Source organism: Egretta garzetta, unplaced genomic scaffold (genome assembly GCF_000687185.1).
Source record: "Egretta garzetta isolate BGI_Z169 unplaced genomic scaffold, ASM68718v1 scaffold241, whole genome shotgun sequence".
NCBI lineage: Eukaryota > Metazoa > Chordata > Aves > Pelecaniformes > Ardeidae > Egretta > Egretta garzetta.
Genome location: NW_009258675.1, coordinates 1,015,457 through 1,042,694, shown reverse-complemented (window position 1 = coordinate 1,042,694; position 27,238 = coordinate 1,015,457). Strand labels below are relative to the sequence as shown.

The 27,238-nt window shown below is 43.8% G+C and overlaps 1 protein-coding gene across 3 annotated transcripts in view; it reads left to right on the top strand.

Annotated features, from left to right (window-relative positions):
* Positions 1 to 16,221, top strand: part of ST3GAL5 (ST3 beta-galactoside alpha-2,3-sialyltransferase 5) — a 32,492-nt gene extending 16,271 nt beyond the window's left edge. Inside the window, exons 2-7 of one of the 3 annotated variants that reach the window (XM_035888636.1) lie at positions 2,486 to 2,597; positions 4,951 to 5,059; positions 7,341 to 7,684; positions 9,681 to 9,867; positions 12,089 to 12,247; positions 13,535 to 16,221. In XM_035888636.1, coding sequence (XP_035744529.1) covers positions 2,488 to 2,597; positions 4,951 to 5,059; positions 7,341 to 7,684; positions 9,681 to 9,867; positions 12,089 to 12,247; positions 13,535 to 13,798 — 1,173 coding nt within the window. In that variant the 5' untranslated portion in view covers positions 2,486 to 2,487 and the 3' untranslated portion in view covers positions 13,799 to 16,221. Of the gene's footprint in view, positions 1 to 2,485; positions 2,608 to 4,950; positions 5,066 to 7,340; positions 7,685 to 9,680; positions 9,868 to 12,088; positions 12,248 to 13,534 lie in introns of those variants that run through there. The other 2 variants (XM_035888635.1, XM_009648869.2) reach the window with 2 other exon arrangements.
* The last annotated feature ends 11,017 nt before the right edge of the window (positions 16,222 to 27,238 follow it).

Genomic DNA, 27,238 nt, shown 5'->3' with positions numbered 1-27,238 from the left:
ACCTTTTCACATATGATATGGGCTACTGCGCAAGCAGGAGAGAAAGCAGTCCATGTAATTCGGCACCTTTCTGCCTGTTTTGCAGTTTTAGGAGTCCCACAAGTAATAAAGACTGACAATGGACCTGCCTATAGGGGCCAAAAGGTGAATCGATACCTACAACGGTGGGGTGTTAAGCATGTGACTGGTATTCCTCATGTGTCTACAGGACAAGCTATAGTGGAAAGAGCTAATCGAACCATTAAGGAAACATTGGCCAAACAAAAATTAGAGGCTGAAATAGACCCTTCCATCCGTTTGTATAAAGTGCTCTTTACTCTGAATTTTTTAAGTGTGTCAGGGCAACAAGAGGTACCTCCTGCTATGTTACACTATAAGAAGGAGACAAGAATGTGCGAATCTAGTATAAAGCTGATGTACAAAGACCCAAAAACAGGTTTATGGGCGGGACTGGGGACAATGCTCTTTAGCGGTCGAGGCTACACTTGTGTTTTGACAGATTCCGGACCCCTTTGGGCGCCCAGCAAGTGGACGCGACCGGCAGTGAAAGCTCCTCACGACCATGGAAACAAGGAAGAGGAAGATCTAGACGGACAAAGAAATGCAGATAGTAGTGTGGCTAATTGTGATAGGGACATGTCTCCAGAATAGTTGGGGAATGAAGGAGTTACTGAAAAAGATCTCACCCAGAATGAATGTCTGGGTCACGGTAGCTAATTTAACAGGCCAAAGTTCCCTGTGCTTAAGTTTGGCCACCCCGGGAGACCCATTTCGTACATGCCTGATAGGAACACCAGTGTGGCAGCCTGAGGAATTTCAGGATGCTTGCGCGTATTATTAGAAAAAGGCCTTACCTTGATAATTATACTTATAATAGGGTGTTTGTTATTAGGATGTTTACTATCATGTGCTAAGAAGGTAATGTCAAAGGTGCTAGAACACGCCTGGATTGTCCAAAAAGAAAAAGGGGGAATTGTAGAGGAGTTTCTTGAACAACAAGGCCATAAAATACTATGGGATCTCACGGACAATCCCGGCTTTGACAAGGACAATGTGTTTGCACGTGTTGTAAACAAGAACAAAGGAACTTGATAAGACTAACCAGGATGTGCTCTAATTGCAAAGCTTGCAGACTAACCAGGATGTGCTCTAATCGTAAGGCTTGCATTTGATAGCGCATGTGTTTGTGTGTTAAACCAATTGCGTGTGTTTGTGTGTTAGACCAATCAGCATGTATCTAGAGGCACGTGGACAATGTTGTTGAACCAATGAAAGTGTTGTTTATGTCGCGTGGACCCCATCCCTCAGTATAAATATGTCTGTAGCTCTGAATAAAGGAGGAAGCATTCACCATACTCCTATGGAGACTGTGTCTGTATTCTGGGCTCCCCTAAGCAACATTTAAGCAACAGAGTAGGGCTGAAATTCTGCATTGCAGAGGGTCAGGCTGCAGCCTTCCATGGTTAGCTGATCAAAGGGAGTGCTGCTTCAGGAGGTTGGCAGGGCAGGAAGAACCCTTGCCTGTATCCCTTCTCCTTTCAGGGTAAACCCAGCAGGCTCATATGGGTAGGCTTTGCATGGCACTTCCTTGTTTGCTCACATCTTTAATGGCAGCAGCCTGTGACAAATTGATGTGCCAGCCTGCATTTTTTCCAAAATCAGAACTGAAACATGCTGGTAGAAACTTGTGGGAGCTTGCAAACAGTAAGCAGCGAGATTGCTTCTCGTTAGCTAATGATCAATGACTTGGCCAGCTGTGAGGGAGCACTGTGTGCTCCTGCTGGGTTCGCAGTGTTTGTTGGAGGGAAGCTGCTGCTGTGCACAGAAACTGAACTTGTGCTGGCAGCCTCCTGGTCCTGTTGTGTGCCAGGCAAAATTTCCTGCCACCCTCTTTGGTGCTTGCTGTTGAACTTGCTGACCATGTTGTTGGAGCTTCTGAAGGAGGGCAGCAGTAGATTCAGACCAATGATGAGACAGGATTGCTTAACCTCAGGGAAATCAGGGAGTTGATTTGAGGTGTGGGCTGTACTTTTGAGGATGGGATCAGGGTAGCGTAGTAGCTGGATGCTTTCATTCAGGGTTCTTAAATACATGAGCATACTGTGTAGTGGTTTTTTTTTTTTTTTTTTTTTTCTCCTGTCCAGGGTCTAATAATTATTCAAACAAAATGGTGTTTGACCAAGATCAATCAATAGTGTTTGATAGTAACTGATACAGCTGCAATTATTAGACTTTAGGCTTATGAGGAATGCAAGACCTGTACCTGGCAACATGTACATATTTTTAGAATTATGTCCTGGCAGTGCATCTGAAATGAGTATATTCTTGGTCACAAGGAGGTCAGGAGTGATTTTGTGTTCCTGACACGATAACCAAGAATTGCAGTCTTCTCTGGCAAACAGTAAGCTAACAGTCATTGGATGTCCTCTGGACTTCTTTCCATTCAGAAAAAGTTATGAGAATTTTTTTCTTTCTTTTTTTACAGCAATGCTGAGTGACAATAACTCTGTGAAGCTGAAAAGTGATTGTTCACCTCCTGTGCAATGGTTTAAGGTGGCCGCACATGAAGATGAGAAGACCAAGCTGGTTTTTAAAAGGTACTCGCAAGTAAGTGTCATTGTCACGGCAATATAGAGGTCTGTTGCTCTCCCTCTAGCCTGGGCAGTTACAAAAAGGATGCAAAAATCAAGGGATGAGATTGTCAGAGGAACTGAAAGGAGGGTTAGGCGCACAGCTTTGCCTGGGGCACCTAAAACACTTTGAGGGCCTAGGTTCTCCCGTAGTGGCACCTGTTTTCCCAAGCCAACGTGAGATCCCAGTACTTTACTCACAGGTATTTCCAATCTTTTTTGTATCCAGGTAGGTAACAGTGTTGAGACTTTTGTTACAGTCTGGTAATTGAAGAAATTGAAGGGCTGTGGACCTTTAGTAGGTATTTTGGGGAGGTGTCCCCTCATAGTTAATTTGTTTATGATAAACACTTCTGAAATGCTACATTACAAAATCTTGATTGCTCTGTTGTTTGGAATTAATGAGTGTGTGCTAGTGTACGTCCAGAACCATATTTTAAACCAAAAAAGCTCACTACTGTGATGCACCTCTGCCATATGAATTTTTAGGTCTTGAAGCTTAAAAAACCCAAAGCCAAACTGTTATATCCACTGGTGTTTTGAGCACCTGAATGGTGCAACCCCAATCCAATCTAGAGCTACTTGATAAGCCTCTGTGGAGGAAAACCAACCTCATCCATCTCCTGTGAATCTGCTTTTTCTACTAGTCAGCTGATTTCCAGGGGTTGCAACCTAACATGCTAATGGAGGTTTTAGACCCCCTATCAATGCAAAAATTAATTTGGTTAAATCAGATGTGAGAACAGTGCTGCTTTTTCAGAGGTTACCTTACTTGCAGCACATACTACAAATTAAGTGCCAGGATTGCATCTATTAGCCCATATGGTACAAGGTTTGGGGGGTTTTTTTGTTTGTTTTTTTAAATCTTGGAAACTTGTACTAACTTCATCTGAAAGAGTTTCAAGAAGCACTGAACACTTAGTAGGTTGTATTTTTTTTTAAGACATTTAAACAAATGTCCAGTCCTTAGGAAACCATAGGAAATGAAAATCAATAATGAAGCTCAAACTACATACTTGAGCAACAACCACAACTCTAACCGAATAATGATGTAATTTTGCAAATTGGTTCAGACATGAAATGAGCCAAATGAATATTTGGCGATCAACAGTGAGGTTCTTTAGGAATGAGAAACGAGTAGATCAAAACCACGGATAGACTATATTACTCAATTTTAAAGTTTTGGGTTTTTTTCCTTCTGCATGTTTTGGGGATGTAAATAATTAAATTAGGCTTCTGAAGATAAACCTGAGCATCTAAATTCTGCATTCTAGCCTGGCAGTGAGTTGGAAGTTTTGCTTGTTGCCCCAAAATCTTGCAATTTGAAGTTCCATTCCTTTAATTTGCATGAAAATATATATTTTTAAAAATAAAGTTACCCTTTAAAGTCGGAAGACAAAAGTCACTTTTGGTTTCTTTACGTGAGGAGAGTTTGTTTGACCCATCAGAGTTATATTTAAAGTATATGATGCAGGCATAGAACTGCATAAATCAGAGTGTCAATATGCAACATTTTCCTTATCAAAGCATCTATATATGCTCGTACTTCCCTGCAGATAGCTCGGGAGAGTTGTGAAAGACTTGTAGTGAACTAAGCAATAGATTTTCTTGGTCTGAAGCAAATGCAAGTATGAACCTTGTCATGGTTTAACCCCAGCCAGCAACTCAGCACCACCCGGCCGCTCGCTCACTCACTCCTACGTTGTGGGATGGGGGAGAGAATCAGAGGAGTAAAAGTGAGAAAACTTGTGGGTTGAGACAAAGACAGTTTAATAGGGAAAGCAAAAGCCACTCACACAAGCAAAGCAAAACAAGGAATTCATTCCCTCCTTCCCAGCCGCAGGCAGGCATTCAGCCATGCCCAGGAAAGCAGAGCTCCATCATGTGTAACGGTTACTTGGGAAGGCAAACACCATCTCTCCAAATGTCCCATTCTGCTTCCTTCTTCCTGCATTTCTGTTTGCTGAGCATGATGTCATATGGTACAGAATGGCCCTTAGGCCAGCTGGGGTCAGCTGTGCCCCTTCCCAGCTTCTTGTGCCCCTGGGAGAGCATAGGAAGCTGCACAGTCTTTGTGTAAACACTGCTTCAGCAACACCTAAACCATCAGTGAGTTATCAACATTCTTCTCATCCTAAATCCAAAACCCAGCACTATGCCAGCTACTAGGAAGAAAATTAACTCTGTCCCAGCCCAAACCAACTGCCTTAAATTTGTTTAAAAATACTTATTTAACAATTGATGGATTACTGGGAAAAAAGATGATTTATTTTTTTTTTTCCCCTCTCTCCTACCCCTACACACTCCTTTTTGTTTTTAGACTTCTTGCACTGTTTGTGGTTGGAGGGTGCTTCCTTTATATCGTCAAATTACGTTTTGGCCCTGAAGAATGTGACAGAACAAAAATGCCGTTTGTGGACCTCGATCGTGTAAGGGTTGGTATTTTTTGGCTTTTTTTTTTTTACTTGGCTTAAAGATACAGTTATAAATTGACAATATAAGAGTTGTAAGGGTCTATAACAAAGAACTAGAATGCTGAAGTTATCCTGTGAGGGGAAAATGTTTTGCTTCATTTCATGCCATAGAACTTCTGGTTTCTGTTCTTGTGGAGTGCCAACAGAAGTGCGTAGAGAAACTGGATTTTAGGGGTAAAATGAGATTACTGTGGCTGTTAAGAGTAACATTTGAAATGGATGTGTATTCATACTGTTGTGTCAGTGAAGATGACACTAGTGATCAGAAAATTGATGCAAATGAAAAGTAACATTAAAAAAAAAAAAAGCCCCAAGCCCAACACATTAAACCAAAGGTTTATTTTTACCTAAGCCAGTTCCCCAGTCTGCTTTGCCTTGTAGTTGCTCAGATGGTTTTGGAATCACAGGGCAAATGTGCAGGAGGATGTAGCTCTTTGTTCATTTATCTATTTAAGGTAGCAGCTACTTACTTCAACTATGGTTTTGCATGTGGCTTTTAAGCTGGTGTAACAGTGGCATGTGGCTTCAATAAAGCTTTCTCTTAATTCTTGCTGATGTTTCTCTGCCTTTGCTACTTAACCTGTTTGCTCTTTAATAACAGTACACCTTGGGTTAGAGTTGTTACATTTCTATCTTTGAATGTCTCAATGCTAAGACACAGCTTACAGCAGAAGCCCTAAGTTAAGATACTCTCATCTCAGCATCACCGCATGTGCATCCTCCCACACTTCCCCACCTTTTTCAGTGCATGTTTTTCCCCTTCTGAGCCTCTTTGCCTCCTCTTCTCGTTTGACTTACTTCATTTTTCAGTAACATATTCTTGCTTCCAAGCCACCAGCACCTTAAGCCAAGCAAACCTAAAGACTGCATGAACTGTGTTTATTGCTGTCTCATGATTCATTTTGTTTGTGTTAGATGCAGGATGAGGAGATAGCATTGGTCTTTGTTTAGTTAGGTAGTAGCTGATTGCAAACTGTTTGTGGTGGTTTTCAAGTGATTGGCATTAATTTTTACTGATAGGATGCACAACTGTCAGCCTTAAAAATGAGGCTTTTCCAAACATCCACTGACTCTTGCTGGCAAAGTACAGCATGAAGTTGCTCAGTTGTGCTTTGCCCAGGAAGAAGCGTGCTGTTTATGCCCAGGCTTGTAACGGTGGCAGAGGCAGTTCTGTAGAACTACCTTGTTTAAAATAGTAATAAAATAAAAGCGGCACAACTTCCTTCCTTGTGTACCCAGCCACACACTTCCCTTTCCTTAACAGTGCAGAAGGGGAACTGAGTTAGCACAATATTTAAATCTTGACACTGACTGCTGTGTTTGCTCATGTTTTGCTTTTTTTATTCCAGTGGAGGAAAGATTGGCAGTTGTATTGGGAAAGAGAACATGCAAAAAGCGTTTTTTTTTTTTTTTTTAACTGATAAAATTAGTACCTTTGCTATTTCTCTTTTTCCTTACATCAGATACCTGATTGCCGTTTTAGATTTCTAAAAACCTGTACGTGAATAGTTTTTTGTTTTGGTTTAGGTTTTTTTAGTGAGATGGATCAATGTGTAGTTTTATCTGATAGCTTAATCTTTTTATGCAATATGGAACTGTAGTCTTTTATTTTGGTGACTAGTCTTTGAAAGAAGACCTGAAACACCTCCACCTTGCATTCCTTTTAAAGTTGGGTTTTAGTCATTAGCAATACCACATTGGCAATACTTGTGGAAGAAGTGTTGCTTCATTTTGATTAGTAAGCAAGTCCAGCCTGCCATTTCACAGAACTTGAACCCAGTGGATGTGTCTCTGGTAAAATCCTACCACAGGCAGAACCTGGGTCACGCAATTGAGCAGCGGAGTGGAATTCCACTTGCTGGCTTGCTGCTGAATTAGATGGATAGAAGCACGTCTAGATTTTTTTTAATCTGTTTTTCTAAGTAACAGTACAAATGTTCTCAAATGGCTCATTTTCACTTAGCTCTTTTAGTAGCCTAATTTATTCTTTAGAAAAGCTCCTATCCAGATTTAAGTGATCGGATGGAGAGACTTTCCTTTGCAGGAACCCTGCACTGGTTAGTATCTGCGTTTGAGTGAATGCTTTAAAATGGCTTGTATTTCCATTTTTAAGCTTTCTTTATAAATCCCTGTGTTTGCTAGACTGCTGGTGGTCAGCTGGTGGGATGCATTGAGAGGGCTTTGTCTGTTCCTGAAGCTAGGTTTCCTGACTGAAATCATGGATGTTTTGTTTTAGAGAGCACAACAGTATGCCAGTGCTGCATTGCAAGAACAGTGCCGACCTTCATATGTGAAGAAAGAAATGGGGAAGTTATTTGCAGAGAAATATAGCATGGACATATCTCCCTTTGTAAGAAAAAATATAAATGAAGATGAAGCTTTATTTAAATATGAACCTCCTTTTGGATTTAACAAGTTCTTTGATAAGCTTAAAAATCTCCTTGAACTCTTACCTGAGCATGATTTACCAGAGGATTTGAAGTCAAAACACTGTAAGCGTTGTGTTGTTGTTGGCAGTGGTGGAATTCTTCATGGATCAGAGCTGGGTCACTTATTGAATCAGTTTGATATTGTTATAAGGTAGGTATTTTCCACTTAAGGATTCAAAATACTTCAACTTCACTTTATGAGATGACTTTGTTTTTTAAGGGGAAAGTATCGCCAACAGTTATGCAACTTACAAGAGTATTTCTGAAAGTGCTTTTGAGAAATTTACTTGCCACTTGATGGAATTTGAAGTATTAGGAGCAAAATAAATCATCGTGGTTTAACCCAGCTGGCAACTCAGCACCATGCAGCCGCTCGCTCACTCCCCCCACAGTGGGATGGAGGAGAGCATCGGAAGGGTAAAAGTGAGAAAACTCATGGGTTGAGATAAAGACAGTTTAACAGGGAGAGCGAAAGCTGCGCACGCAAGCAAAGCAAAGCAAGGAATTCATTCCCTAATTCCCACTGGCGGGCAGGTGCTCAGCCATCTCCAGGACAGCAGGGCTCCATCACACGTAATGGTGACTTGGGAAGACAAATGCCATTGCTCCCTACGTCCCCCCTTCCTTCCCCCCAGCTTATATACTGAGCATGATGTCATAGGGTGTGGGATAGCCCTTTGGCCAGTTGGGGTCGGCTGTCCCAGCCATATCTCCTCCCAGCTTCTTGTGCACCTGGCAGAGCTGAGAGCTGAGAAGTCCTTGGCCAGTCTAAGCTCTACTTAGCAACAACTAAACCATCAGTGTGTTAGCAACATTCTTCTAGTGCTACCTCCAAAACACAGCGCTGTACCAGCTACTAAGAAGATGATTAACTCTGTCCCAGATGAAAACAGGACAATCATTGTGTTCACAAGACAGGAATTCAGTTTAATTATTTGTGGACGTCAAGTAAAAAAAAAAAAAACCAACCAAACAAAACATGGGCAGAAATGAGATAGAAACCAGTGACTTAGACAAGTAGACAATCCTGGTTTTATCCATTCATATGTTTAAACTTTCAGAGGCAGACTTTAGGACTCATCTCTGCCTTTTTCCCTTTGGCTAGTTGCAATGCTTTTTTGAAGGATTTTTTTTTATAGCAGCTATTTCAAACACAATAAAATTAATTAGTGTTTCAGTAAACAGTTTGCTTGCACACTGCATAGTATGCTTGTCTTTCCTTCTCTTTACAAGATCAGTGCATGCTGTCTATGATTACCCATGTTTTCTAATGTCTGAATTAAAAGAATACATGCTCTGTATATGTGCCTTCTGAACATTACTGTTTGAACTCTCCTTCTTTGTGTTTTCATTCATGTAAAGTCACAAATTGAACACAAATGTTTTCCCAAGTTGCTTTGTAAAGACTTGCACCTCTTAAAAAGGGAAGACTTGATACAGCAAGTCAATATCTCTTATACGTAGGTAAGCAAACCTATTAGCATGCGGAGGGACAGAGAACTTCCGTTAACTGTTCTCTGACATTAGGGCTGGCAGCATGAAGGTGACTTTTCTGTTGATACAGAAAATTTTGCGGGACTTAATGCTGTTCTGCAGAACTGATGGAGCTGGATGATGCTGTTCTTGTCAGCAGTGTGCTAGCATCTGAAATTTTTGGTGAGCTGGAATGATGCAAACCCACAGGATGCATGACATTATACTGAAGGGATAATTTGAATGCCTTGCTGTGTGTAATACTCATGTGTGTATAAAAAAATAACGCAGGTAACTACCTGTATGTTTTCTTTCCCTTCATCTTTTAAGCCTCTCTGAGTTGGCACAAGGCAATGCATATGAAATTCTGCAGTGCTGTTTTAAGTTACTTTTCTATTCAAGCTTTTCTTTTTGAAGTTTTGCACTTGTGCCAGTTAATCCAGAAATAGAATTGGCTTCCTCTCAAAGATAAGTCATGGATGACTGTGTGAGACGAGGAACACCAAGATACTGAGAAAAAGCTGTACTCTGCTTGTTAAAAATTTGTGGGCCAAATACAAGTTCTTTGCTTAGTGTCTGATGAGTGTCTCTTAATGAAATTGTAACCCATGTTTATTAAATATAGTTTCTCTCCATTGTGGTGTGGGGTTTTTTTGTTTTGTGGTTTTTTTTAGGTTAAATGATGCACCAGTTCAAGGATACACAGATCACGTTGGTAACAAAACTACTATACGGATGACTTACCCGGAAGGAGCGCCCCTTTCTGAACACGAGTATCCTCCTGCTAGCTTGTTTGTGGCTGTTTTGTTTAAAAGTGTTGATTTCAATTGGCTTCAAGCAATGGTAAAAAATGAAACCTTGGTATGTAATATATTATGTACCTGTAATTTTTGGTGTTTTTTAATTTTCTAGTGCTTAAAAAGCTGGCTGATCACTTCCTGTTTTATTATACCGAGGATCTTTTTAGTTAACTTTGTGGGGTTTTTAGCTGTGTCTCCTAGCTACAGTTGGTACCAGCATTCATGTTGAAGCTCCATGCTGACAGTAACACTTCTTTTTTTCTGCAGATATTGGTGGTTTGCACCAAGCTACGTGACATACCGAGCGTTTACTGAAGTGGAATTAATTTCACATTAGGTTTAAGTGACTTTGTTCAAGTCTGCAGAGCCTGAAACAGAAATGAGAGTAGGGATGCCAGTCCATGTTATTTTTTAACAGCTGAAACCTGTGCTGCTACAGTAGGCATACCTGCAGTTAATGTGTAACAGCAGCATTGCAGTTGTCAGTTCATGTTTGTCTGGGGTTCCAAAACTAAGAGTTTGTTTATTTCTCACTGAATATTTAAAGAAATGCAGAGATTCCTAAGGAACTGATAGAAGGAACCTCTTTCACCAGGGGCAAGACAGTGTTGGTCTATGACCTTCACTGCAGCAGTGTGGTAATTTTGATGACCAGCGGCTTCCTAACTTGAGTCAAATCTGTAACTTACTTGTTTTAGAAGCTGTCTGGCTATTTCATATTTTAAGGTTTGGTTTTGAAGAACGACTAGTACAAGGATGGCTTTCTGTATTATAATTTGTTTTGTGGGGGTTTGAAAGAGTGATTACTTTTTGGCATCTGCAACATCCTCTGTTAGTGAATTACAAGACTGAAGTATGTTCTTTATGAAAAGAGTACATTTTCTTGTTTTGCATGGCTTAGGAGCAGATCTGTTCATCCCCACCTTCTTCCTTGCTCTGGTGTTTTTGCTGGTGCAGAGAGCCAGTTTTAGGAACTGATCTGGGGATGGACATACTGGAAAGAGTCCACCAAAGGGCCACAAAGATGCTTAAGGGACTGGAGCACTCCTCTCCTATGAGGGAAGGCTGAGAGAGATGAGGCTGTTTAGCCTGGAGAGGAGAAGGCTCAGGGGGAAATCTTGCTAATGTACATAAATACCTGAGGGGACAGAGCCAGGCTCTTCAGTGGTGCCCAGTGACAGGACCAGAGGCAACGGGCACAAACTGAAACATAGGAGGTTTTCTCTGAACATCAGGAAGCACTTTTTTTACCATGAATGTGACCGAGCACTGGCACAGGTTTCCCAGAGAAGTTGTGGAGTCTACATCCTTGGGGATATTCAAGAGCCATCTGGACACAGTCCTGGCCAGCTGACTCCATGTGGCCCTGCTTGAGCAGGGTTGTTGAACCACTTGACTCCAGAGGTCCTTTCCAACCTCAACCACTCTGATTCTGTGAACTGAAAACATACTTCTTTCAAATACTAGGCTTTCAGTTGGATCAGCTCTCCCTGCAGGCATTGGGACTTCAGTAAACTTGTTCAGAGCACAGGTGGGAAGATGGGACCATGACAACCTAGATTTGATCAGTTTAAGCTGCTGTAGAGTTGCATGTTAGGGTAGCAATAAGCCTGTTTAAAAACATAGGTCTATGTTGCAGCTATGGGTTTTATTATTTGCCTAGTGTTACATACTATATGGAAAGATTTGTAAAATGAGCCTGATTTAGTGTTGTTTTTTGCATTAGCATGCATCTAATTGACTTCAAGTGGCATGAGATCAGAATCTAGCTTGCTCAATCTTGTGTAAATCCTCTTCTGCAGCTTTGCATTTATCACTAGGTGGACGCTGTCAAACAACAGTTGTTCACTTCAAATCCCAGGCAGAATTGTTTTAAATCCAGTGCTTGCTTCAGAGTGCCTGGTTAATGTTCGTGGAAAACTGTGGTTCCCTCTCCCATTTCTTTAAATACTGCCTGCTCAGTTGTGCTGGGGAAGGTCCAAAGAACCTTGTGGGTTCTGGTGGATGTGTTGACTGATTGAACACAAAGTGCAGTCAAATATTCAAAATAAACAACTTTCCCCCTGCTAGCCTCTCTGCCATTTCAAATACTTAGAAGGTTTTTCCTCTTCTGGGTCAGTCACTTGAGCTGTACACTGGTATTCCTGAACCCATCTTAGCTGTAAACTGTTTCCTGAATTTCTCAGAAGCACGGGTGAATGCTTTAACTTGTGTACTGTCTGCCATACACTTTGCAGTCTCAGAGTTTGCCTTTGCTGAACTATTTTTTTTCTTTCTCTTAGCCTCTGTGGATGCGACTCTTCTTTTGGAAGGAGGTTGCTGAGAAAATTCCTTTTACATCAAAGCAGTTTCGGATTCTGAATCCAGTCATCATCAAAGAGACAGCTTTGGACATTTTACAGTTCCCTGAACCTCGGTCAAAATTCTGGGGTTGGGATAAGGTAAGAAGTTTGTTTTTAGGAGAAAGAGACTATAAAATACAAAGTAAAATAAAAAAACGGAAAAAGTCTTAGGCTCTACCTTTAATATAGTTTCTCTCTGCAGTTTCAGAGCTGGTCTCAAGTAATAGGGGAAATTAACGTCTTCTCAAAAAACTCCTGTATTTTCTCGTTTAAAATCAAAGTAGGATTTCAGCTCACCTTTTTAGATGAGGTATTATGGCTGCGCATGCTGACATGAAGTGACCTGGTTTACAAAGCATTCAGATGCAGCGAGGCATAAATTTGTTCCAGTTCAAGTGTGTTCACTCACACGTCACTGTGACTGCTGTTAAATATTCAAAACACGCATTTGATGTATGTTAAGTGTGTTAAGAGCAGCCCTGCTAAGTCAAACCAGCAATTGCCTATAGACAGATGTGTCTCTAGCTGCAGGGAAGGCAGAGAGAGTATGGAAACCAGGCCACTGTAAAGCAACCTTCCAGCTGTTGGAATTGCTGTGTATGGCAACATGCTCAATACCAGCTGATGGGTAGATCCTCCCTCTGTCCTTCACTCCAGCAATAGTATGGAGTGATGAATTGCCCCGTTTAATTATACACTGCATTTTTGTTATTTTAGTTATTTGTTTGAGAAATTGAATGTGACTAGTTCTCTTGGACTGTGAACAATAGTGAATAACCATCATCTTTTTACTTTTCGTATGAAAAAATTTAATGGCAGTGTTACTGCACAAATGTTTGAAGCATCTTCTCACATTTATTTATAAAAATGATGTAACATGCCAACCTACGTATTTTTTAGTTTTATCGTAGTATACTTGCCACCTTCGTGGGTTATTCAGTGAAAAGGCATGTTATGAAGACTACTGTTAGAGAATGTGTTGCTCAAGACTGAAGTAAGAATTCATCAAGAAATGTCAAGTTTAACTGCCGGTCAGGAGTTGTTTGAGTGTTTGGAGTGAGGGTTCACTTACAGTTCTAACTACATAGTAGTAGGGCCTCTTGCCTTCACAGAAAAAAATTTAGAGTTGACAGCCAAAAGTCTTGTTACGGGCAGATACTCAAGTTGTATTGGGATTTGGCCCTGAAGATTTTAGTTTTACTGGATCATTTAATTTATTTTTAGTTTTAGTTGTAATTTATTTGAGTTTTAATTGATTGTTCAATTGATTTCAGTTTTAAGTGAGGAGAGGGAATAGACAAAGCCATTAATTCTTGTGAAGTGTTTATATAACTGGCAAAGGAGAATATATTTTAATTCAGCGGGCTTCTTTTTCCCCCTTTTTAGAATGTACCTACAATTGGGGTCACAGCAGTTGTTCTGGCCACACATTTATGTGATGAAGTGAGTTTAGCAGGATTTGGATATGACCTCGATCAGCCCAGCACACCTTTGCACTATTACAACAACCTCTGCATGGCTGCCATGAATGGACAAACTATGCACAATGTGACAAGTGAAACAAAATTCCTGCAAAAACTGATCAAAGAAAAAGTTATCAGAGACCTCACTGGTGGGATACGTTGTGAATTCTGCAGCAAAGACAGCTAGTGATTGAAGTGCGGTGTGGTTTGGATTTGTTAAATTTCCAGAGGTTCAGCTGGAACAACCTTTTCAGTCTTAAGTAGTTCTTCAAAGCATGTATAGAATGGACATGGAATCTCTGCTGCCTTTTTTAATGTCAAGTTCAATTTGTTGGACTTTTAAATTTATTTCGATGTCAGATTTTACTTTGCACATTTTTGTGGATAGCTATGTAAATACAACTCAGAGTTGAAAGAGATCCATTTAAAATATTTAATGTTTTAAGTTGTCTGAAGAAAAGCAGAGGTTTTCTTTTCAGATATATATGGTACGCACAACACTATCCTGAGATGTCTAACAGCATCCAAGAGTTGAACTACTGTCTTTGTCGGTCCAGTCCTTGGTTTATGACTCCTTTTCATGCATGCCATGAAAAGAAAGGCATATGCTTCTCAAGTCTTTCATTTCTTGCAACTTGAGCATTGTGTTTCCCCCTTCAAGTATTTATATTCTTTTGGTTTTGTACTAATATTTTGCTGGGGGTGGAGGAGGAACGCAGGAGTGGAGGTGAAGGCAAAGGAACTGTTGTGGCAGCAACTGAATAGTAAGTACTTTGGTGGTCATGATTGATATTAAAATCACTGATGCATTAATGTATTGGGTTAGAATCGTGCTTTGTCGTGAGGCATGGTTGGGGCTAGGGCACACTAGAAGAGGGTTTAGACAGTACGAGACTTTCACCTGAATCAGATCTTTTGTCATGTCCATTCCTGAATACCCAGATAAATGTTTAACTCGTTGATTTGCAATAGAGTTCAGCTACCCCAATTAAAGAAGTGGCATTAATACAAAATCTGCTGCCCCCCCCTCCCTTTTTTTGAGTGACTTGAAAATTGCTGGTTCTATAAAACACTGGTTTGTAGCAATCTTCCATTTAGCAATAATAGAATCTATGACTAGGCTAAAACTTCCATTGGTTGACTTTATGATCCTTTAATAATTAATTACAGATATCATAACCTTAATAGTTTATAATGATGATAACCCTTACGAACTCTAGTGTTGACTATTTAATTGAAGGGAGAATTGATGGTTTTCCCAGATCAGCTTTTAAGTCAGCAATTGGGTGAGTGTGTATAAGTTAAGAAGAAAATCACTTTGAGAAAGTAGCATCATCTAGTAGCAAGCTAGATAACTGCTGAGAGCAACATACTTAAAAAAAAAAAAAAAAAAAAAAAAAAAGCTAGAAATATATGTTCTTGTGACTGGAAATCAGTGCATTGCAAAGAAACTGGACTGTGCAGATCTGCCAGCAGGTTTTGGTGTTAGTTTTCATTTTGTTACTAGTAGAGTAGTAGGTATGACTGCACTGAGTAGTGTTGTTACTCAATCTATAGTATGTGAAAAATGCTTTCTTTGTGAATGAAAGCTTGTTAGCGAATTGATCAAAGCTAGGCCTAGAAACACTGTTCATAGTCTCGGACTCTCCACATTGTGAATAATCCCACTTTTTTTTTTTTTTGTTATGGGTTAAGACATGAATGTAGTTGTAGTTTTAAATTTTCAAAATACTAATGTGGGAAAGCAAGATTAGGGTGGTTAGGTTTTTTATTTTGGGGATTTTTTTTTTTGGATTTTGGTTGGTTCTTGGTTTTTTTTTTTTCCACTGAGAGAAGTTCTAATTAATGATAATGTTAGAACACAGCAGCAGCAGACTGATTCTGACCATTATATTAAAAGGCAATAAAATGACATCAGATCGTAAAGCCTAATTGAAGAAGGTTGTGGACCTCATGTACCTACATGTCCTTGAAACCCAGTTGTGGACAGTGAGCAAATTTGCAAATCAGAGTCTTGTCTCCGGCACTGTTTGTGTTTATAGCAATAATATTAATCTAACTTTCCTCATATGTGAAACACATTAATTTTGTACTAGCAATAAATTTCTAGTCTATGTTTTTCTGGTAAGTATAATAATGATATTGTTTAATTTAAAAATACTTCATGTGCAAAGAGTTTTATACAGATAGTCTTTTAGTTAATATATTAAAATGCGCTAATTATTTTTGCCTGGTATTTGAACTGGAAGCAAAGTACCTTAATTTCATTTAATGAAATTTTGGAAGATTTCAGAACATGTGTGTTGGGAGGACATCCCGAATACACCAAGAGTACGTGTTTCAGAGCACTTGGTCCCTCACTCGTTTGCTTTGCTCAGTAACTTAAAAATAAGTTGATTAATGTAAATGCCAATAGCTTTTTTGGAGATGCTGCATTTACTGTCAACTTCTCAAATTATGTTGATGTAGGATTAGATTGTTTTCCCACCAGTTTTATGCCTTGTGATAAAACGTTGTTCTCCGTCGTAGTGTGTACTGCATTGAATACGCCTGCACAGACTCAACCATCCGTGAAATGGCAGCAAAGTTCGGGTTGCAAAAAGCAATAAACTGATGAAACCACTTTCTACTTACGTATTTGTCTCACAGTTTGCAATTTGTTCGGCCTCCTTTATTACGGATTTTACGTGTCTTACGGGTCCAGTTGAAATTCTTAATGTAATCCCAGGCACTCAAGAAGAGGGGAGTTAGTGACCGATGATAACTTTTTCTCCTTTCATTTGTGCTTTTTTTATTACCTGTCAGCAGAGTTATCTCTCTGTGGTGCCTGGAAGAGAGAACCCATCTCAACACTGACTGATGGGGCTGAGGATGTTTCAGACTGGGTTATGGCACCGGCCTTAAATTCAAGGGTGTGTCTCCTTCAGCGCTGGAGACAGACTGTAGCTTCTGGTCTTCGTGTTTCGGTCTTGCTGGAGATGAGATAAAACCAAAAGCTGTGTGTGTGTCTGTGCTGCTGTGTCCCAGATCTGACACTTTGCAAAGAATCTGCATCAGCCCTTGTAGATATGCCTTAATGGTCTTTGTTTAAAAAGTCAACAAAGAATTTGGGAGCTGTGATAAAAAGCCATTGTGTTCCACATCAGAATTTCCCTTTGTGACTCTCCGTTCTGCATAGGAGCTATCACAGATGTGTATGTGTCTGACCTGTTCTGATGCTGAATTTTTTTTTTCATGGTTCCTGTGCAGGGAGCATAGCTTCAACTTTGTCTTCCCTTGCATTGAGAGTGGTTGTTGCGTACTTGCATTATCTGTTACGCTTTAGTCTGTCGGGTGAGATAAGCAGAAGTTCTGTTAGGACTGAACAATTCTGAAACTGTTTTGACGATTTAGATAATTTGTGAAGCTTTTTTATTCCTTCAATATGTTCAGATTTGTATGGCCACTGAGGGAATAGCAAAAGCGATAAACAGCATGCTTATTTTGGCTAGATCAGATTTTGTTCAAACAAAGGGGAACTTTGAATTGCCAAGTGTGACTCCATGGTGCTGTTTTTCATGCATTTATAGGAGTCCTGCACCCAGCTGGTTTATCTTCAGCTGGAGACAAACCGATGGAAAAGTACCATGGGTGAGGTTATGGTTTGTCTCTTCTGACGCTACGAACACGTGCCAAAGTTGCAGTATAGAGTGTGCGGAGTGGGAAAGTGCCGAAACGGGTGGTGGCAGGCCATGGTCAGTGGCTGGTTGGCATTGGAACTGGGTCTCCAGCTTGTAGCGTCGTCTGTTGAGATGCTGATAGGGAACTGAAGAGCAGTTCAGCCTCTTCAGTGGATGGATGTGTGCCAATAGCTTCAGCTCACCTGCTGCCATTGGACCTCCAGCAGGAGATGGGAGGGGGTCAGTGGTGGCAGCTCCGTGGCATGAGCATGGTGTCTTTGCCCATTGCCAAGGGCAGACAAAGGGAGAGCTTGTGCACCTCTGGTAAGACCAGCTCAGATACTGTGCTGTGACTTGTTCTTCTTCCAGCCTGCCAGAGGCAAGGTTTCATACAAATACTGATTTTGGTAGCACCTGGATCTTGCCCTCTGAAATTTCTCTTGCTTGGGAAGGCTCTTGCCTTTCCCAATTTCAAATGTACTTAAGGTGATGGTATTTCCCGTAGCTCTTTAAATAAATCCAGGATATACTTGCTGACAACCTAACATTTGTTGCTGTCATCTAAAGTGAAGGCTCTTGATTTCCTGGGAAAGAACAACCTTGCCCGCATGCTATAAACAAAAAGCCCAGCAAAATCCTGCCTGTTGGGGGTTGAGATAGTGACCAACTCCAGCAAAACTGGAGAATATGATTATAGTTAAACATGCTACTGCTGAGAAGCTAGGCGCTGTTGAAGAAAGCATTGCCTGAAGTGACATATGACCAGATCCAAATACGAATTAAAGGACGAAGGGGTGTGAAGAGGGACAGCTGAGTCCTGCTGTGGAATGAACCCCTTTGTTCTGCAGCCACCTAACTCTGGAAAGGTTTAACTTGTTGCAGCAGCACAGGTCTTGACCTGAAAGTTCCCGAAGCCCAGGGAGTTATGTTTGTAGACAAATGTAGTGTGCTGGTTTTGGCTGGGGTAGAGTTAATTTTGTTCATAGTAGTCAGTGTGGGGCTGTGTTCTGGATTTGTGCTGGAAACAGTGTTGATAACGCGGGGAAACACAGGGATAATTTTGTTAGTGCTGAGCAGGGCTTAGACAGAGCCAAGGCCTTTTCTGCTCCTCACACCACCCCAGCAGCCAGGAGCCTGGGGGGGCACAAGAAGCTGGGAGGGGACATGGCCGGACCAGCTGACCCCAACTGGCCGAAGGGATATCCCACACCATATGACATCGTGCTCAGCGTGTAAAGCTGGGGAGGAAGAAGGAAGGGGGAAACGTTCAGAGTGACGGCGTTTGTCTTCCTAAGTCACCATTACGTGTGATGGAGCCCTGCTGTCCTGGGGATGGCTGAACACCTGCCTGCCCATGCGAAGTGGTGAATGAATTCATTGCTTTGCTTTGCTTGTGTGTACGGCTTTTGCTTTCCCCATTAAACTGTCTTTGTCTCAACCCATGAGGTTTTTCAGTTTTACCCTTCTGATTCTCTCCCCCATCCCACAGGGTGGAGGAGTGAGCAAACGGCTGGGTGGTGCTCAGTTGCCGGCCAGGGTTAAACCACGACACGTAGGTATATGCTGGTCACATCAGGTTTGATCAGTTTGGCATCAGCCCTGCCCGCTGTCTCACGCGGTGCTGGGAGGTAGGCCGCCCACTCCTTGAGTCCCTGAGGGGCTTGGCCACACCACACCTAAAACTCCCTATATGATTATCTGCCTTGCACAGGCACACACAAGGTGCTTTTCTTGCCACAAGAAGTCTCCGGTGTTCTCTGCCTCCCTGGCTTTTTTTTTTTTACTTTCCCTAAAACAACCCTGTGAGCAGGGACTGAAGCACCCACCCACGTGCCCACTGGGGGGGTGAATCACAAACGTGGGTATGGAGCCGTCTGCATTTCACCATGTCCCCAGCCGAAGGGGGTGTGTTGCAAGGTGTTACTGTTTGACCAAACCTTGCCCCGTTTTATACACGTATAATCCTCCCTGCCACGCCTGGGAAGGAGCTGTGGTGGCTCATAGCTCTGTGCTGGTCTCTGTATGGCTGCTGACAGACCTGTACATCGCCACGAGGGCATCCTTCTGCTCAAGCTCTGCCTTTATTCCCTGTTCCTCTCTGTATAAAGCTTATTGCACCTGTATGCTCAAAGCAACAGGACTCTTAATAAAAAAAGAATACAATAAGATGCCTTCCTTGAAGCATGGCAAGGGATCTTTTGGTGGGGACCTGGTATGTGCTCCTCACAAGCTGGACTCTCTCAAGGTCATGACACCATCAGTGGCAACTCTGATGGTCAAGGTAGGAGGCAGGCATTAAATCAACTGTGACAGCTTCTGTGGCTGATATTGATAGGGAAGGCCAGGAATTACCAGAACTGGGTTTTCAGGTGGGGGAGTGGAGAGGCAGGGCCTACAGATTTCTTTAACCTCTTCAGCTACCTGCCTGTTCCAGCTTTTTCTTCTTGCCCAAGCACTTGTGCATCACCTCTTTGTGGTTTAACAACAAACTCCCCTGTGATTGAATCTTGATCGAAATTCTTATACCTGTTAACACTTGCATTTTCCAGTCTGTGAGCTGGAATTAGAGCTCCTCACGCTTGGAGGGTTGAGCAGGGCTGAACGTAGGTGGTTTATCTCCCTTTGGAGTCATCTGCCTGGTCATTTGTTTTCACAGCCTGCTTCTCTTGTGCTTGGGCCAAAACCAACTTGTTTCCAAGCTCCTATATATGCCTTTGAGGAGAACAAATCCTTCTTGCTCAATGCAGCTGCTCCAGCTCCCTCCTTGTGGGTGGTGAGGAGCCCTGGCCTCTGGAAGGGACAGCTTTGGGGGTGGTGGGTTGCTGGTGCTGCTTGTTGGAAGGCGCTGCCAAAAGGTCAACAGCAACATGATGGGCAAGTCACAGAAAAACAAACTTATTTTTTCCATCTTTCTGACAAAGGATAACTAGAAATGCAAGCAGGCACTGCAATGCTAAGCATTGCACACTTCCTTCTCAGCTGTCTTTGCTTTCCTGCTGTAGCTAAAATAATTATTCTGTAGCTCAAGGAAGTGTTGAGCCCTGGCTTGGGCCTTTGGTATGTAAGCCAGGCCTGAGAGGGAAGCAGAAACAAGGTTCCTTGCATATTTCTCCCTTTCTCCAGCCCCTTTCTACCTGATCTCAGCTTTAAGAAAAGCACATTTTGCACAAGCTGGAGTTATTTCCCCACCACCTCAGGCTGAGGTAAGGATGAGGGGATGCGAGGACCTGGTGGACCTGGCAGAGAAGCTACAAGAGTTTTTCCTCTGCAAGAGCTGGATTGTTGCTCATAATTTTTTCCCTTGCGTCCCTTTTGGTTCTGCATCCTTTATTTTGGGCCATCAATACGTTTTGGATTATGCCATTTTACTCTCTTTCTCTGCCACCTTGCTTACTCCTGAGTGCTGCACTGGGCTGCTGTGTCTCCCTGGCCTCTTCTTGAGGCCGACCAGTTGGAGATCAGGTGGAAAGGGTTGTCAGGCTCTGGAATGGGCTGCCCAGGGAGGTGGTCGAGCCCCCATCCCTGGAGGTATTTAAAAGAAGGGTAGATGAGGTGCTTAGGGACATGGTTTAGTGGTGGGATAGCAGGGGGAGGTTAACAGTTGGACTTGATCTTAAAGGTCTTTTCCAACCTAGACGATTCTATGAAATGGTTTGTACCCAAGAGATGCGAAGGCATTTGCTGTGGGGTTAAGAGACTGCAGCAGAGAAACCTGAGAAAAGGACTTGGGGAAACAAGGGATAGGGTGGGGAGGAGGTTTGGGACAAGCAGGGCTGGAGGGGAATGAAACCAGGACCTTGGCAGTGGGCTGGAGAAGGCAGAGCATGTACACACATCTCATTTGAACATCCAAGTGCAGCCTTAGGAACGCCTGGGACTGACCCCCTATCTCACCGCCTGCCTGGGCCTTTCATGCTCCTGTAACATAAATGACCATGAAATACCTCAGCAAAAATTTTTGGCCTTTCTGCTGAGGAGAGCAGATGCTCACGGGAAGCAGCTGGTGTGGTTTTTCAGAGCTTGGTGTCACTGTACCTGCAGGGAAGGATTGGGACAGGGGTGCGGGGCAGTTTTATGACCCCTCTGTGTTGCTCTGTCAGGGAAAGAAGTTTGCAGGTCACTGCAGTTGGTTGTATCGTGCCTTTTTATGCAAAATCTTCAAAAAGAAAGAAGTGTGGGTTTGTTCTAGGAGTTGAGTATCGAGATTACTGTGAGCGTGTTCAGTTTTATGGCTGGGGGCAGAGGTCTGGGGTTATTTTTAAGCAAGTCTTTTCCTGTTTATAGAGGCAGATGGGGGACAGATGACGGCTTTGCTCAAAACCCCAAGGGATTTTTCTCTGCGTGATCACGAGGATCTGATGCCTGTCACCCTTTCTTCTGCCTGGTTTTATCAGGCTTGATTTCTAAGCCTACTTTTCCTTCCCGAATGGGCTGTCCCTCATGTCACCAGCCAGCAATTTGTGCTGACTTGTCCCCAGGTCTGACTGCTGCTCAGAAGCGGATGGATGAAGGTCAGTGTTGTAGCTCCACAGCTCGGAGAGGCACTGAGGGTATCCTGGGCTGGAAGCTCCTGCTGCAAGGGGCCAGTCCCAGCCATTGCCTATAACGGCTCACGCTCAGGCTGCATTAGAAATGTCCAAAAAAGAGGTGTCCCCACACCTGGTAGCAGATCTGGAGGTTCACACATAAGAGATGCTGAATTTCACACCCTGGTATAAAAGCAAACGCAGTGAAGTGGTCCATGAAAGCAGCGTCAGGGAGGGCTCCCTGCGGTCGGTCAGTGCAGCTTGGGTTTTTCTTCCAGCTGAGCCTTGGGGAAGTATTTCACATTTGCAGGACTGGAAATGAGAAGCGGACGCGTAGCCCCATCTAGTGCTTTGGTGTGAATCGTGCTCCTTCGCTGGGATGTGTGCAGGCTGTGGCCAAGGTTCTCCAGCTGCAACGCACTGTTTCGAAGGATCAGACCAGGAAAAATCCTTAACCACTGATGCCACATGTGTGGGCTGGATGCTGGAAGGTGAGCCTGAAGCGAAGGCCATGGAAATGAACTGTTTTCCTTGCTCAATGCACAAGTGGAGCTCAAGATAAGGACTTTTATCCTATGGCTGAGCATTAAATACAGTTTAATACCATGGCCCAGCCACAGTGCAGCAAAAGCTGCAACCCAAGGTGGCCAAATATCAACTTCCACCCAGGCCTGGCACTCTCCGAGAGGGGCCAAGTGTTTTTGTAATCAGATAATGTTTTCCTAGATTGTAAATTTGGTTTCTTTCATCTGCATAGGCATGCATGTAGCAAAACCTGCATCTAATAATATTTCTAAATTCCCTTTCTTCACAATCAAAGTCTCCATCAATGGTCTGACAGGTGGACCAAGGCAGGGGTATCTGAGAGCTGCTAAAGGAGCTGGGTGTCTGACCCTGCACCTCTGTGTCCCTTGCCTGGGACAAATCAGCCTAAAATGGGCATCCAAAGAAGATCTGGGAGCATAAAGTAGGTGCAAGATGGGTCACAGAGCTCTTAGACAGGAGGGGTGTAAAGTGACAACCAAGGGATGGGATAACAGGGCTGTTTCCCTGTCTTGTAGTGGGGTTTTGTGTGTTGTTTGTAGCTCATCTCCACAGAAATGTTTTTGTGGGTGGTGGCTGTTGGCAGGGAGCACGTTCTCCCGGCAAGCAAGGTGCAAACCAAAGGCACGGCTGTAGCAAAGCCATCTGAAGAGGTGGGACACGCTGCATGGGCTGGGGGCAGGAGAGCGGCTATCTCCATTCCTTCTCACTGTGTCCCTCCTCTGTGCACCCACAGACACAAGTGTGTGTCCTCCGAGCAGAGCATCATGCTTGACTTCAGCACTGGTGGCACTCAGGTGGCCCGAATACAGTACCAGTCCTGGATCGACTGCCTGCATCTGGAGAAAAATAATTCTAGGTCTTCGCACTCTGCATTGAGATATTTAGGTTTGTCCTTCCTTTATTTTTCTTCCTCTGATGGTTGCAGGGAAAATGGGTGGGAGAGACCGCTTGGTGATTTGAGATGTTTTGTGTTCTATCCCCCATGCCCGCCAATGCTAAGAGCATTTGGGAAAAGGGAATTTTTCCTATTCCCTCAGCCCAGTCCAGCACCCTGAGGGCTGGAAGGGGCAGGCTGGGGCATGTTTGCAGGTTGCATGGACAGGGGAAGACACTGCTCGGCTGGGGCACTGCTGCTCCGTGCACCAGCAGTGCGGAAGGAAAAGCTCCCTTCATGTTTGAGGTTGGTGGCGACGGCAGTGTGGAACCTGCCTGCCAAGGCAGAAACTCATCAGACCTCTTCAGAACAGTCCAAAAAGTACCACTGCCTTTACCAGAAACCCTGAATCTCTGAGGCTCCAACAAAGTATTCTGGAGATGTCAAGGTCTCTGCCACCTCCTGCCCTGATCCTGCTTCGTGCTGCTTCTGAAGAAACACCACATGGTCTTGACCAGCCAGATCTGGTGGTCCTTCCCTGCCCATGGAGGAGTCCCCTTGCTTCCCTCCATAAGCTCAAGCCTCTCACTTGCTCTGGAAACCGTGGTGTTAGGCACTGAGCTGAGCTGCCTCTGTAGCACCTTGCAGGGCCTTTTGGAAGGCAGATGCCCCAAGGCGCAGCCCAGGACGGGGCCCTTCCCTGGGCTCAGGAGTGAGCTCTCCTCTGTACACAGCATAATTTGCTCTTGGCTCGGTGGTTGCACCCATGAGCCCTGCAGAAATTACCTCAAAAGGGGTCTCAGCCCTTTGGCTGCCAACCTGAAGCCCTCCAGCTATGGCTGGAGGCAGAACCATGGGCTGCCCAGACGATTAGTTCTCCGAGGATTCACAAAGCACTGGGATATGGTATTGTTTGAAGGAATCTCCCCTGTATTTTATTCCCTTCCAGCACAAAAAAGTGGAAGAAGGCACTCGAGACAGAGGTTTTATGATGCATCTTCATTTCTCTGGATGTGGGAGTGCATGGCAAGGATTACTGATGCCTCCTGCTCCAGCCTCCATGGGCACGCAGGCTGTTGCTCACAATTCCCAGAGGTCTGTAGGCAGCAGGAAGCTTCTGGATCTGAGGAAAACTGAGATCTATCTGCATGGGAAAGTCTGGGCAGCCATAATGGACAGGACAACAGCGATGTGTGTAATATCCTCGGCAGCCCTGGCTTTAACCCAGGACACCAAGAATCGTGCTCAGGTTTGTTTCTTGCTTTGAAGCACGTAATCAATGAGCCAGAGCTCGGTTGATGGTGGCTAATGTTGCTGCTCACCTCAGTGCTGATGCCTCTCTGTGTGAGATGGTTTCAGCAGATTGCTTATGCTACAGGCTCATGGGGAGGAGATCAGGACTGGGCCCTGGGAACAGTCTGAGCCCATGAGTTCGTAGTGGGGAGTCAGTCCTGATCTGCCACGGATGCGTCTCCTGTGTTGGGTACTCACAGCGACAACTGTTCAAGAGAAGGCTTGAAATCAGTGGTGATTCCTAGTTCTCTGCTGTGAAGTTGACACAGAGGTCATTTAGGACCTCATCCCAAGGCAACTAAAATGCAGAGGCTCACTGACTTCAAAAGGCTTTGGACCAAGTCTGGGAGGAGCTGACTACGGAGCAGTCAAATACACCCGGCACATGGTGGCTCCACGCAGGCGTAGTGCCACAAGAGGGAAGGTATCATGCAGAAACCAAGTGGTTACGTGACTTTTGGGGGCATACCTTCTTGATTGTTAGGCATTCATTAGCACCAGGGTGAAGGTACTGGGTGTTGTTTGCATCCTGAATTCACCTAAACCCTTCTGTGTTTGGTAGCACAGAGAGACTCCGAGATGGTCTTTTTAGGCACACGAAGGTACAGGCAGTAGCTGCCTGTGCTCTGGTTGAGAAAACCTTCCTATTTTCCCTCTTATTTTCAGTCCTAGCTCTTTGAGTTCAGAAATGTGGAGAACAAATGTAAGGAAAACAGTTTGTTGGAGGAAAACTATTCGATGATACTATGAAAAGCAGGACTTCTGCCAGCCTGAGCGACACGTGCATATGCTCTAGAAATCTTGTTGTATGAGGCTTGTGGAAGGGAACAGTCTCCAGCTCTAGAGGGAGCATTGCTACATACGTTGTGGGTTGCTCCATTTCCCAGGGAGTTGGACCGATGCATGGAGGTTTGTCCAGCTTGGCCAGGGGGACTTGGAGGGCAAAAAAAATTCCCGAGACCTCCAAAAACAAGGATACATGAGCAAAGACCAACTAGTCCAAGAGAAGACAATGCAAAGCGTCAGAGTGATTCCCTTCTTCCCTCCACATCAACCCAGGGAAAGGACAAGCTGTAGCAGACACAAATAGCATCCTGGGAGGTTTAGGTTCGGCAAGAAGATTTTTCTAACATGAGATTAGAGAAGCATTGGCATGGATTGTGCTGGGAGGTCTTCCAGCACTGGAAAGTTTGAAGACTGCATTGGATGAGCTCCAGCCAGGACTGTTTCAGCTGTAGCGGATCCCACCGTGGGCAGGGGATCGATTTAGCTGCCCCGGAGGGAGGAAGGGAATATTCTTTCCAGCCTCTCTCTTTCGGCCCTTTCGGCTCGATGCGTGATATTAGACACTGGTGCTGGGGTTGCGGTTACTCACCCTTCCTCCTGAAGCAGTTTTAGCTCTACTTACAGGACATGTGAGAAAGCAAAGCCCAGCCATAAAACTGGGGACAGACTTTCCCCTGTAGCTAAAGTTGCTGCTGGGGGCAGAGGGGAGGGAATTGCAAGCCCTTGATTCAGAAGGAGCTGCATGTTGAACCCTGCCATGACCAAAATTAGAGCATCTCTTGGACTGATTTAAAATTTACGGTCCTGGAAAAAACACCTTAGCAGCTCGCAGAAGCTGTTATTTAGTTGGAGATGCATCTTCAGGTATGTTTGAGCACCAGGGCTTGGACTTAGCTCTCTTCTTGAGTAGTGATTGGGAATGTCAGCTTAGGAGAGGAGATCTGGGAACAAAAGACATTCCACGTTGTGCAAAAATAAAGGGGAGGCTCAAAACCTGCACGAAACCTGCTCTTTGCACTTCTCTTTAGTTTCTCCCTCCTGTGAAAATAATGTGTGAAACCTGGAGAAGCCAGCTGGAGTCGAGGGATGCAGTGGACCCTGACACCGTAAAACACTTCCCCACTAAATGGTGGGGGGTTTTGCAGGCGCAGATCTGCGTAGAGCTGGGAGGCGCAGTGACTGATGCCACGGCAGGGTGCGAGCTTACCCAGCGGTATCAACCGCAGCCACGTCTGCTACGCCTGATGTCTCTGGAGAATATTTTCCTTGTGTTTGAAGGACCTCAGCTTTTTCTCTCCTCCAAGTTTTCTGATCACTGTGTTATTTCCACATTTATTATGGGAAAGGAAAAAGGTGGAAAAACATCATTGGTTAAAACACTGGCCTGGAAAACTCAAGTGTTTTTCCCAAGCTCTCTGACCCTCAGCCCAATCCTTGGCTATAAAGGGACTGTATGCATGCCACTCCTGGTCTTCTTTCGGGATACACTTGCAAGTGTGACCCCATATTTTTTGTTCTTGCTGTACGTACGGGCCGGGAAAACTCAAGTGTTTTTCCCAAGCTCTCTGACCCTCAGCCCAATCCTTGGCTATAAAGGGACTGTATGCATGCCACTCCTGGTCTTCTTTCGGGATACACTTGCAAGTGTGACCCCATATTTTTTGTTCTTGCTGTACGTGCTTGCCCTTGGCTAGTCTTGAGAGCTTGTTGTGGCTGTTATCAGGGGCTGTAGCCTGTCCCTGATCTAGCATGTCTGACAGCAAAGTCTCCTCTCCTGTTCTGGACTGGTTTGCTTGCTGCTGGTGACGGCTGTGGTGGGTTACTGTGGGAGCAGAGACACTGGAGAAAGACGACGGATCCAGTACTGCAGAGCTAATGATCTGAAAGCCATGGGAAGAGTAAAACAGTGACACAGCTGCAGCCAGAGGAGTAAGGGAGTAGCT